At 35.2% G+C, this 13,901-nt stretch overlaps 1 protein-coding gene across 3 annotated transcripts in view; it reads left to right on the plus strand.

The window, feature by feature from the left end:
• ODAD2 (outer dynein arm docking complex subunit 2) overlaps positions 1 to 13,901 on the plus strand; it is a 96,070-nt gene that overhangs the window by 46,163 nt on the left and 36,006 nt on the right. For all 3 annotated transcript variants that reach the window (XM_013191740.3, XM_048076523.2, XM_066991565.1), the window contains exon 17: positions 6,643 to 6,757. In XM_013191740.3, the coding sequence (XP_013047194.3) occupies positions 6,643 to 6,757 (115 nt within the window). The remainder of the gene's footprint in view (positions 1 to 6,642; positions 6,758 to 13,901) is intronic.

Genomic DNA, 13,901 nt, shown 5'->3' on the forward strand with positions numbered 1-13,901 from the left:
AGCCAGGTGCAGGTGAGTTTGATCCTGATCTGTAAAAGTGTTTAAACAATACTTAGTTTAAACATCAATATCAGTACAATTACTCACACATTTAAATGATTTGTTTGGTTGAGTGCTCTGCCTCTTGCAGGGTTAAGATATTAGATTCCCCTGTTCCCCCACCCCAAAACATGGGTTGACCATTCCTTTTCTGTCTCCTCCTCCTTAGACCAGTATAGCAGGAGCTTAGACTGTAACTCCTCATACAAACCACTCTTCTCCTTCTTGAGAAGAGTGGGTCACCAAACACACGAAGGATACATGATCTGTAGTATCACGTTGTTCTAATTGCAGAATTTGGGACAGACTTTTGTTTCTGAGATTTTTTTATTTTTAAATGTTAGAAAACATTGATATGTTGCTGCTCAATTAATAAATTAGTGATATGAAAGCTCCAGAATTTGAACACTGCATGGTAAGGGTGCTCAAGTTCTGAGCATTTGGTGGGTTGTGTTTCTGTGATACCCTAGAAGGGGATAATGGATGATAAATAAAGGTAATTTATTTTAATATTCCACTTGTAGTAATATCTACAAGTATCTACTTTAAAAAAATACTGCTACAGCTTTATGATATATGTCAGGTAAATCCTTTTCCAGTCCTCATGTCCTCATCTTAAAAAAACACAGGTGAATTTATCTCTTTCCAGTCAACTCCAACAGTGCAAGTTATTCCTGTTACATGGCACTAAAATTCTGGAGAGCAGCCGTGCAGAGAGGGATCTGGGGGTTTTAATCGACAACAAGCTGAACATGAGCCAGCAGTGCGCCCTGGCAACCAGGAGGGCCAGCCATGCCCTGGGGTGCATCAGGCATGGCATTGCTAGATGGGTGAGGGAAAGGATTGTCCCACTCTGCTCTGGTGCAGCCTCACTTTGAGCACTGTGTGCAGTTTTGGACACCACAGTATAAGAAAGATATAAAACTGCTAGTGTCTCTGAAGGAGGGCAACAAAGATGGTGATGAGTCTGGAGGGGAAGACACAGAAGCAGCTGAAGTCACTTGGATTGTTCAGCCCAGAGCAGAGCAGGCTGAGGGGAGGCCTCATGGCGGCCTGCAGCTCCCTCACGAGGGGAGCGGAGGGGCAGGCGCTGAGCTCTGCTCTCTGGGGACAGCGACAGGACCCGAGGGGACGGCATGGAGCTGGGACAGGGGAGGGTCAGGCTGGGTGTGAGGGAAAGGTTCTGCACCCAGAGGGTGGTCGGGCACTGGGACAGACTCCCCAGGCCAGTGGCCACAGCACTGAGTCTGACAGAGTTCAAGAAGCATTTGGACAATGTTCTCAAACACATGGTCTGATTTTTGGGTGGTCCTTTGGGGACCCAGGAGTTGGACTCAATGATCCTTGTGAGTCCCTTCCAACTTGTATATTCTATCATTCTATGATTATATGATTAAAAAGTTCAGGTGCTAGCCATCCTACTATTCCCATTATTACCTTATTTATTCCTGTTTAATCTTACCAAAGTATTAAGAGACATCTGAAAGACCCATGTGGTAGCAAAGTACCTGGAAACATTTGTCTTCCCACAGTACTAAAAGCTTTAATTTGAAAAGAGGATGCACAGCTCCACCATCTCATTCCCTTTTATACCTTACACTTTTTTGTTGTTGTTGTTTCATGAGTTGCTTTGTTGTGCTAAGAATAGCTGTCTTGAAATACATGAGAAACTCTGTTTGAGCTCTTATAATGCTTTCAGCTCTTTGCAATCTATTGCTCATCTTAACAAGAATGTAGAGATCTTCCAAGATGTTCTGGAAAGAAACAAAGCCACTTTGTAGACTCTAAGTATATACACATGATGACTTTCTATTGGAGTTTGATACTTAGCTGTTTCTGGTCTTCTTGGTTCAGCTGCATGAATTATTATTACATTCCTTATTTTGTAATAGTTTTTTTTTCATGGGATGTCTCAATGAGTTCTAGGAGATCAGTTCTTTTCTATTAGCTTTTCTCTTGTCAATTTGGCTGTTAGGTCTTAGGCTTGTTTTCTTTGTCATCTGGTTTGGACAAGCAGTGTTTAAAGAGATTCTGTTTTAATTTAGCACTACAGAAGTGCCTAAAAGTATGATGATTCTTACGGATCCTACTGTCATTGACCTTGATATTTACTAGAAACCCAGAGCAAAGCAGGAAAATTTCAAGTCAGTATCTAACTCTCAGTAAGGATTGAGAATTTTCAAATATATTGTCACATTCCATTAGGTGCATGTGCTTAGTGAAGTTAGCCTTAGAGCCTTTCAGTTGAACAGTTTTCTCTTTTGACTGTTCTTATACTTGCAGCAGTAGGCATGTGGAAACCACACACACTGAGAGGGTGGAGCTCATGAAGTTTCTATGAGTGATTCAAGGGTATGTAATGAAGAGGATGGGGTTCATGTAAGAAATAAAATGTGATTCTGGATTATAAAAAACAGAGCGCGTTCCATTGAAACAGTGGAGTTAACTACTGAGGGAAATACTGTATTTTTATCATCTGTTCCATGGAAGAAGCATGCATGGACAAAGGAAGAAGAGTAGTAGATTGGCATAGGTGAATCCACATCTTCTGTATAAAGAATGGCAACCCACTTCTCCCACAGCAAAAATAAGCTGAACCTGTTTTTCACACTCAGTCTGCTGCACAGCATTGACAGAGATGCCTCTGCATATCTTTTATGGATGTTTGTCATTTTAAAGAACTTTCACAGTTATTCTTTTTATATTACCAAAACCAGAGTACTAATGCTCATTCTTTAACCGACATTAGACTTTCATTTGCACTTTTCATTTGAAAACCCATAGACTTCAACTCTAACATTCAAAACTGAGGTTTTAGAATATTATAAATTAAAATGTACAAATATTTTAGCCAGACAGATGGAGTTGAAGACATTGGTATATAATTCTATTTATTAAAGGACTCTAGCAAATAGTGAAAGTTTTAAGAAACATACTAAGTTGTGGTTTCAGAAAACACAAGATTACATTCTGCCAGAATTAAACCCTGTAATCTTACCAGTAAGCACAATACAGAGTCAGTTTAACTTTGTTTATTTATATCTGTATTAGTGGTCTAAATTGGCAGACAATAAAACTAGACTTCTCAAAAGTTCTGGCAAATAATACTGTAACAGAAAAAGATGATAGATATGACAAACAGATGCCTAAGCTCTGTGCATGTGGTGTTTAAGCAATTCATTTTGAAGTTTCTACTGGAAAGGTGCAATATTAAATCTGAATTATAAAGAGAAGTACTATTTCAGATTAACAGTTTTGCTAGTTTCAGATATATTTTAGAAAACAATGTAAATTCCTAGAATTGTGACATGATTTTTGCAGACATATCATGATGTTCAGTGATGCAGTGACATCAAGTTTCATAAATGAAGCAATGCAAAAAGCCTCTATTAAGCAACTGTCATCTATAAACAGTTAATGAAAGTCATTCATAAAAACTATGTTGTTAAATTACCTACACTGGTCAAATAGCAAATACCACTGTACTTATAGCGAAGCAACAGACAGCAATTACCTATAATAGAATTAATATTCCTACTTTGCGTGTGTTTCATGCCTGTTAAAATTTATACTATTAATAGTGTTCTATACATTAGATTATTTAAGTACATACAATACAGCTGTTATATAAACCAGTTAAATATTTAAACTTTAAAATATTAAATAGTAAGATTTTTTATATCATCTAAACATCACATTATTTCAGCTTTTATGAGATTCCCTTCAGCTTTCAAAATGTTCTGCCTCTCTATTAAAAGACCTCTCCTTTAACAGTCCCATGATTAATACCAGTTTAACTATAGCTTAGCTTTGTCTTTGTTACATCAACAAATTATTAAAAAACACATCATCTAAGTGACTGTAACCACAGGGCAACTAATGTACTAGATATGAGTGAATGCAGAACTGAAAGCCAAACAAAGGAATTTTTACAGTTTGTTTGTATTTATTGTGATAAGTAGCTATATTACAGTGTCCTGCTGCTGATGTTATAATCAATTTGGGGATGAAAATTACATACAAAAGCTTTATACAAACAAATCTGAATATTGGTTAGAGTGATGCCATCAGAGCTGAAATTTTCGAGATTACAAGTCTGTTTTCCCATGTCTGTCTTTGTTTATTTGTAAAGAAATTTGAACGTATATTTTTGCCCACTTTAAAAAGGAATTTTCATAGAGAAAAGAAACTAACATTCAAGCACTTTTATAGAGGAAACATTTTTCAGGGCCATTTATTTTAGCGTTCCCATTGCTTTTTATAGCAGATATGCTAGTTTAACATCCAATTTCTTCATCTGCTACACTGAAACCACGGAAAGATAAAAAAAAATGGAATTGAGAAGGGATTTAGTCACTTGTTTAGCAGTGCTTTCTTTAATTAGCAAATATCTATTCTTAGTAAGATGAAAATAAAAGGGTTTGTGCTTGTATGGTGACACAACCATAACTCTTCCAGTACGAAAATTTGAGAGTATCGTTCTTCTGCATAGAATTCCTTTCATTTGAGTTAATCTAGTATGAATGAGTGAAACCAGTGATCGGTGATGAAGAATGTAATTTGGAGATTTGTTTGTTTATTCCATACCATTCTTTGTTTTATACACATTGAATGGACTGAGGATTACACTTTCAGATATTCTGAGCTATTCTGTTGGGTCTAAGACAACTCATGTTTCTGGTGTTCAACCAAAAGGCAAAAATTTTCTTTAGAAAAGGAACCGTAGAGTGAGGATAGTTTGCCTTGAAAAGCTTAAGAGAAGACAAGAAAACTGAGAAGAAAGTGAATTTTAAATCAGAAAGATGACTTTGGGAAAAAAAAAAAAAAAAAGGAAAGATAAATCAGCCTAGAGGTTGTTTTCTTAAACATGGCAGAAAAATCTGAACTCAGTGTTTGACTTTTATAGCTTGACTTTTATATACTGGTTGGAGTTGGGTCATTTATATTTAGCCCCTCTTGGGAGGAAGTATCTCATGTTGGTAAGTGATCAGTACTCTGCTTGACTAGAAGAAACACTCATGGATCTTTTTTTAATTAAGTCCAATATATGAAAAAATTCTATGTGCTTTCTGAAATGACAGGAAATATTATTAAAATTGCTTGAAAGTGTTGGGGATTTGGAGAGATTTAAAAGCTTGTTTGACATTTTTAGTGAAGTCATCCTTATTATGTGGACATGTATATGTAATTGTGTAGTTTATGATCATGCTGTTCTAATTTGTTGTGTTATGATTTCTGATTTTTTCCTTTGAATGACGATATTCTTGCAGTTGATTTGGAAATGAGTAAGTAAAATAAGCTGTATTAAATGAACAGATATTAAAAAAACAACTTATGGTTTCTCAGCTTAATCAACCTTTTGTGCAGAAAGTTATTGTTTTGAAAACACAGTTGTTTAAGCTGTTTGCATAAAAGCATTGTGATTAAAGTCTGTGGTTATTTTAGACAGAGCCCATGCCCTTAACTATTTTCCTCCTTTACGTGATGGTAGAATTGCATACAGAAATGATTTTATAATAAGTTTAAAAATTTCCTGGCAAATGTATTTACAGTGAACACAAATAAGATGTAACCTGTATTTTATTTCTCTTATCTTGTATTTACAATTAAAGATGTAGACTTGCATGTATACAACAGAATTTTTTCCTTGTGAGGTTAGAAAAGTATACTTGCTTTCCTTTATCTTCTGCTCATCTGCTTTGGGTTAAATATATCTTTTTGAAAAATAGGAATGTTTGTAAAAGCTGTTAAGTTTTGTTTGACCTTCCTTTCTATTTAAGGTATTCACTGTACCCTAATGTGACGTTATGATCCCCAGGCCTGATTGATATGTAAACATAACACAGATGGTGTAGAGATGATTCTGATGATAATTCATTTTTCAGCTAGTCATGAAGATACTTTGATTACAGTGTGTTTAAGTAATTATAACATAATATTCAATGTTAGTCTTGTTGGTAAGGAGCACATGGGAAACAAGTTACACGTTATTCATGACCAACAAAGGGTGCAGTGTGGTGTGACCATTTTAATTTCTAATGCTAGATTAGAAACATAGTACCTTAAAATATGTTGTACAGTAAGGTAAATACGTTAAGCATAGACTGAATAAAAAGTTAAGTACATAGTTTTGGGCATAAATATTTGTTTTGGAAAGTATTTGTTACTATATGAAAGAAGCTAGTATGCTTGAATTCAGATTTTAGTTTACATGCAGATCGTTAAAAAGTCACATGCTTACTTCTACTTTTACATGAGTTCTGGTTATAATGCAGTTCACTTTATCTTCTTTAAGCATTTTAAATCACAGTACTGATAAAAAGGTAAACAACACTCGTAAGATTTAGTTGAAAAACATATTCTGTCTTTACATAATTTGTTCACACCCATCTACAATAGCAAGCAATGTTTACTGTGTATGTTGATGGCAGTCAGCTGACAACAGCACACAAGCACTTACGTAAAGCAAAACAGCATGCTAAAGAAAAGCATACCAATATTTCTTAAAGTAGTTTCTCAAACTGATATAATGTAAAACTCATCATACCTCACTGTATACTACATAATTAATTATCTCTTTTTTCTGATCGATTTCCTTGATAGGATAATTGACCGTTTAGATGGAGTTCGTTTGTTATGGTCATTGTTGAAGAATCCTAATCCAGATGTTCAAGCAAGTGCAGCTTGGGCTATTTGTCCATGCATTGAAAATGCTAAGGTGAGAAAGTATTTAATAGCATTGTGACATATATATTCACATACTGTTTTTGTATTTGGATGATTTGCAGCAATACTTTGCTGTTTACCACTTACAATGTATTTCATTCCTTTAACTGCTTTAAATAATTGATGTATTCATTTGCTAAAAATAGAGTAGTAGCCCTCCATCTAGCACTCATTTTGTGTTAGATGGAGGCATTCTGTTTTGCCTTTAGAGCCCTTAACATGTTTGGAATTATTTTAATAACTTGTCAGGATCCAAGCTTCCTGTTCCCAAACAGAGTATGCTGAAAAAGCCAATCTGACAATGCTGGAAACAGAAAGCTTTTACTCATGGGCTATGAATAGCACAGGTAGTTGTAGTTGTTCACCACTATGAGGTACTTCAACTGCATTCTCAAGAGACTGTCTTTTGGTTTCAGAGCGTATTTCAGTCTCGGTGCCAATGTAATCCATAGATTTTCTGCTGAGACTGCCAACAAAAAGTGCCAGTTGTGAATAGTGGTTGTTGTGCAGGTCAGTTTGCACAGAAGACTGAACTATTCATGTATTTTGTGTCAGTTCCAACGTAGAGATAAAATGGTGTGTATATTCTGTAACTCATCTTCAATGATTTCTTACCACTGACCTGTGGTAAAATAAATGTGGAAGGTTTTGTTTCTCATTAAATGTTTCCTAGAATACTAAGTAGACTTTTATCCTCAATCTTTTTACAGTAATATCTTCCATTTCTAATTTATCTCCATATTCAATGCAACTTTTGTATCTTTTCTCTGCTATACTAAAAATACATATCCTTCTACAGTTTGAAACCTGACCATGTAAAGAATGGAAATTTCCTTAAAGAGGTAGATATCCTTAGGATCATTTGCAGGCAGAGTTTCCTGTTTGGAATTGAGAACACCGTGGTTGCTATTTATTTATATAGATAGATGTATGTATAGATACGTGGATGAAGGTATTTCAAGAACATTTGCTCCTGATTTTTAAAACTTAAGCATTTTCTATTTCTTCACAATGATTTCTACGAAGACAGCTTGTTTGTCATTTTTCAAACATCCTGGTTATTCTGAATTATCTTTCCATCTTTTTTTTTTAATTAAAAAAACGTAGAATCTAGTATGAAAGTTTTATATTACCTGATGATAGGGTGCATACATGTCTCTTCTGTCAAGATCTGACTATACCTGCCTCTCTCTTGAACAATATTTCTATAACTAAATGTTAAAATATTACTTTATCTTAGTACTCATTATGCATAGGACTCCATGACCTGTACTGCCAGAGTGGAGCTCTGCATTGCTAGAGCTTTGACTAAAAACACGTTTTCAGAAACTAAAGGGATAGAGGACAGCTACTGAAATTACAGACTACATAGATATTTTTTTTCTCTGTTTCCCTCCCCCGGGGTATTTGATGAGTGTAAGCTATGTACATCCTTAGTGTAGCCACTCTCCTTTCATCTCTCTTGGCTGCCTGCCCAAATGCTAATCTATGACCCCACAAAGAGTCTTTTGTGTGAGACTGAGGCAGAGTGGCACACTGAAACAAACCTACCAATAATACCCTTTCCTCTGACACTGAATGGAAAGAAATATGTATAAAGCAGCAATTATAGCCAAACTGTGGAGATGCAGTAACAATTTCTATGTAAACAAAAATTTGATTTTTTATTCACAGTTAGTAATACTCAACAATTTACATGATCTTCCAAGAAGCACAATTTGGTTTATGCAGTGCTTGACTCAAAAGCAGGAATAAGTATATGACTTTAAATGAGTTATGTGCACTCTGGATTTTCCAAGCCTGTACTTGACACTGCAAAGCATGTTTCCAATAGCTTTGAGCTTGAAGTCTGGATTTGTTTTGTTTTGTTTTGAGGAAGCTGTAGTGGTTGTCTTCTGTAGCGTGGAGCTTCACAGATGAAAAAGAACTTGTTAACAGTATCCGAAACAAATTTTATAAAATTTAATACAGCATCCATTTTCCTGCACAGACATTTTGTGTATATACAACTTAAACATTATTTGCTATGATACTTATAAAATCATTGAAGCTAATCTATCATACTGATATGGCTCTTATTGCCATAGTATGTGAGTACATGGACATCTCTCATGCACTCACTCCTACCATAATCTGTTTAAGATTAGAAAACCCATCATTTCTGTTTTACAGTTGGAAAGTAATGAATCACAAAATGCCCAGGTGAATTCTCAAAGATGTTTTTGAGCATTTGGGTCTAATTTGCCTGCTGTTAGGCAGGAAGTTAATGGCAAAGAAGGAAGGAGAATCTAAGTGCCTATATTCTTAGGTTATATAAATTAACAGTTATATATGTAATTAACAGTTATATTATGGTAGCTTTTTCAGAGTACTGCCCATAGAATAGTATTGTAGAATTGGACTGACAACATTGTTGATTACATCAGTATGATATAGCTAAGTGAAAGTGTTTATTACATCAATATGATTTAGATCAGTGTTATTTGGTCTGTGACAGATTTAAGACTTTTAAAATAGAGGATATAAATTATACATTACAGTACATAAACTGTTATAACTCTGACAGTCATAATATTGCTTTGAGATCAGTCATGACCTCTTTATGCCAGCATTATTTCTAAATAATTTTAGCCTTAAGAGTGGCTTGTAGAGTGAAGATCTTACAGGTAGTTTGGCAGTGGCATAATTTTAGGTGGTAGAACTCATGAGAAAATTTGCACTGCACCTATCGGTGCTACTTGTGAGTCTTAGAAAAATACCTTATGAATTTTGATAAATTAAGGTATACCTTTATTTAAACTGTAAGAGCTAAAAGAGCCGCATCACTTATTCTAATGAATTATCTTATTAGATACATATTCTTATAAATTAGTTATTTCCAAAAGGAAAAGTTGCTACTGCAGGCACATTGGTAATGACAAGATGTAAGTAAACTGCCCCAAAACCACAAATGATTATGAAAAATTGCTAAGAAAAGTCTACTCAACTCTGTTGATGTTGGAACAGCAATATTTGGTTATGATGCTACTTTGAAAAACTGTATTTATAGTGTTATCCCAATGTACATCAGCCCAAACAGAAAAATTGAGAGAAACTCCACAAGGATGTTATTTGGGCCATTATAAAATTCATTGAAAGGCATTATGGTGATGAGAGGAACACTGTCAACTTTTTCCTCACAGAGGAACGTATAAATAGTATGTTTTGAAATAAAAATTAAAAAAATATATCAAAATTTTAGAGGTTATTTTCCTTCCTTGTATTTAATAGAGTTTTGGATGCAAACATAATGTAAGGCCTCATCCTTTCTTCTGTTTTGTCTGTGTTTGCATATCAGCTTTCAGCTTTCAAAGTTTAAATTTTAACCTTTGTTATAACTACAATTGTAAAGGCTTTCTTAAAGAACTTCTGGAAGTCAGCTGTGTATGAAGTCTTTCAAAATTATTCAAGTAAACAGTCTGAGACTGGGGATTTGAGGGAAGAGAGAGGGAAAGTTTTTTATCCTATTTTCTTAAAATGTACTTGTAAAATGACATTTCACTTTTCTGATAAAGTGTAATCCAACCCCCCCAACACACACACATGCTTTTCTTCCTTTTCAGCCCTACAATGGAATTTCATGGGTGTGATGAAGGATGATCAGCCATCTAAAGACGATTGTGTATTTCCTACATAAAGGGAAAGAGAATGTCCACGTTCACATACACACGTGCGCGCACACAAATAAATACAAAAGCAAAACTAAATCAGGTTTAGGAGGGAAGGGTTAAGAGATCAGCATTTGTGATGGTCAAGTAGCCTTCACTTTTGCAGAAGTATTATATGCTAAGGTAATGACTTATACTGGAGACAGCAGTCTGGAGTTAACCTGCGGGTGGAAAATATGCTGCAGATGAACCATGCTATTTAAGATTTCTATATAAATTTTGCTTGTTGTGGAAATTTTAATGTAACCATATGCATAAAACTAGAATGGACATTTCTGTATTAAAAGTAACAAGGAAAGGTAGTTGAACTTTGAAATTATTCTGATATTTAACATTTTAAATGTTTTAAGTTACTTTTTTTATACACATTTTACTGATTAATAACTCCAGTGTATGAAGGTTAGCGGTTCCCCATAATGCAAACTGTTGTTCATTTGTTTATATTTTAAAAAATTTTCTTAAATAGTTCCAATATATTTTTGTTTATGTACTTTTCTTTGGATAAGCCTGTAACGTCAAAACTTGCTTGAGTATGTACAGCATTTTCCAGTTTCTTTGTTTTCCTTGTTATACTTCTTGTATTTATATACAGAAATCTTGGCAGTTTAAACTTAATGCTCTTTACTGATCTCCTTCCATTTGCCTATTTGTTTTCTCTAGACATTATCGTATTTTAACATCATTCATACCTACTTCTCTATATTTGATCTCATTTTTATGCATTTTTTAATCCTTGATATCTGGATGTAGACTACAAATATTTAGGCTTTTGTTACAAACTAACTTCAAAAGAGGTACTATAAGAAAGACAAAAAGGGGCAAGCCAAAAATTCCTCAGACCTTTCAGAATAGCAGGGTCCTTGGAGATTTAGGAAGCCTACAGAGTCAAACCTGGCTTGGTGAGTTCATAGTTGGTTGCCATACTTGCCAGGGCCACGAACAGCCAACTTCTCCAATGACTGTTGCCATAGGCTGCCTAGAAGTTTAGTGGACCAACTGTCATGGAGTGTTTGGGCTCCTACAGACATGCAATCCTAGATCCAGAATGAACTGCCATAAATTGCCCTGAGGTCCTTAGGAGCCCAGTTCCTCCTGTAAAACACAACCTGAAATCTGGGAAGCAACAGGAAACTGAGAGCATAACCTATGTCTCCCTAACTGGGGAGCCTCAGATCCTAAGTGCAAAGCAGCTGCCTGAGAGCTTGAAGAACTTAAGCCAAAAAGCTTAGGAGCTCCTGGAGACCTAGCTTTCCAGCTGTTTGGCAGCCCATCCGGCAAGAAGTCAGGGATTCTGTGAAAACCAGAAGCCAAGCAGCCTGGCAGGCTACTCACCAGCCATCTGGCTGACAAGAGAAAAGATGAAGAGGCACGTTGGTAATTTAGCCTGCCTTTATGCCTGGTTTCTGTCAAAACTTTTCAAGAAGTCGTGTTCTTATGGAAGGTTTTGGTTCCATTCCATTAGCATTTTCTGATGGAATACTGTTCCACTGGAAAATATTTGACCAGCTTTTCTTGTAACTTAGTTTATAATAGCTACACATACTAGTCAACAGCTTGTCATGTAGCTTCTGTACTTTTAAATTAGACTTACTAATTAGATTTAAAAATCTATAAAAAGCTTAAACCTCATCTTCCTCCCATTTTTTTCTTTTTCATCTCTCCTTTGTTTTTTCTTCTTGTCCATCTCACTTTTTTCTGTCTTTACCCTCTCGCTTACCATATGGGACTTCCATAGATTTTAAGGCAAGAAAATAGCACGGAGATCTTTGTGTCTCATTTGCTGCATAATACAAACCAGAAAATTTCAAGCAATCATTTTATCTACCCCAGAAGCTTTTGATTGAACTATAACATATTTTATATTTCATACTGCTTGTTCAGATTCTCAGTGGTCTGTAATTGTAATTGGTAAAATATGATATGATTGCCTTCTCAAATACCACTCTAATTTATGGAACCATTCCAGAGTTGCAACAACACAAACTATAATTGTTATAACGATTTATTTGTGTTGTCACTGCATTGATTGTTTAGCTGGACTGTCCTCAGAACATTTCAGTATTACTTTCTTGCAATGCTACAATATTAAACAACATTAGTACCAGCTATCTCACAAATATGTTAATAATTATATGAAGAATTTTACTTAGACACTTATTCAGCTTCAATGTTTTGAGCACTTACTTGGATTCAGTTCAACACAAATCCAATGGAAACAATGTTTAGTTTTTTCAATTAGTCAGTGTCATCAGTTTCTCATGCTTCCATTATTATAAAGCTTTTCAAAATAATCTAAAGCAAATCATGACGTTTTCTACACTGTGGCCTCAAAGGACTCTGATATTAGTAGTTTCACTGCTTCTGTGAAAAAATTAGGATTTGGCATTTATCCAAGACTGAACTTCAGTGAGAGTTGTAAGGGGTAAAGGGGAGAAGTGGAGAAAGAGTAGGTGTAGTCTGCCAGGCTGGAAAGTAAGGAAAACAATAGACAAAAGACTTCCAAAATTTGCGTGAGTGACTATGAAGACTTGTTTTCCCCACCAACTTCTAGAGGACATTCATTGCATGCTTTCTTGGGCTGTACACTTGACTAATGGACTTTGCCATTATTTCTTGAAGCTATCAATAGCAAATATACATGCCAACTATTTAGCTGTGTGATGAACCTAGCCCTGAAGAGCATAGAGTAAGGGATTCTGCTCTTCTAGCCTATGGAGTAGCACTGGAGCTATGCTAAAACTACTAATGTAACACTAAGCCTGCTCTGGCATTACCTCTTTCAGTGAGGTGAAGAGGACAGGAAAATATGTGTTGATTGTCTGCTATTACTTTCCCAGCAGATTGCATTTTCCCAACACACTGTACAGAGAAAGAGTTGTGAAATGTAGTAAAATAGGCTCATCTTGCAAGGGGTTCTTCATCAGTTCCGCTACAGTGGAAGCCTCCACAGCTCTATAGACAGGAATAAAATTAGTTTTTAAATATAAAATAATTTAAATCAATATTACCATTGTGTTGTTTAATTTGAAAAATGAATAGGAACATCCTTACACATTGTGTTTGACTTTTATCCTGTTTTTTCCAGCTGTAATATATAAATTTATCTGTTGCATTTCTTTATTTTGAATTTTTAATTGTTTTGCGCATTAGGATAAGTCATTTGGTTGGCAATAGGGCATGGAAATGGACTGCTTCCTTCATTGAAGAAAAGGTAGTTTAAAGATGACTCTTGCTAATTAGAGTTTATTTGCACAGCCATACCATCACTTTTCTGGGCAAAAGCATTTCAATTTGACAAATCAGGTTTGACACCTTAAGCTTTTTAAGATGTTCTAAGAGTGAAATACTACTTGTTTTTAGTGGAGAAACTTTTATCTTTCAAGTGGAGTATTTTTAAAGATAAACACAATGTGTTTTTGTAATACGGTG

This window comes from Anser cygnoides, chromosome 2 (assembly GCF_040182565.1).
Source record: "Anser cygnoides isolate HZ-2024a breed goose chromosome 2, Taihu_goose_T2T_genome, whole genome shotgun sequence".
In the NCBI taxonomy this organism is placed as follows: Eukaryota; Metazoa; Chordata; class Aves; order Anseriformes; family Anatidae; genus Anser; species Anser cygnoides.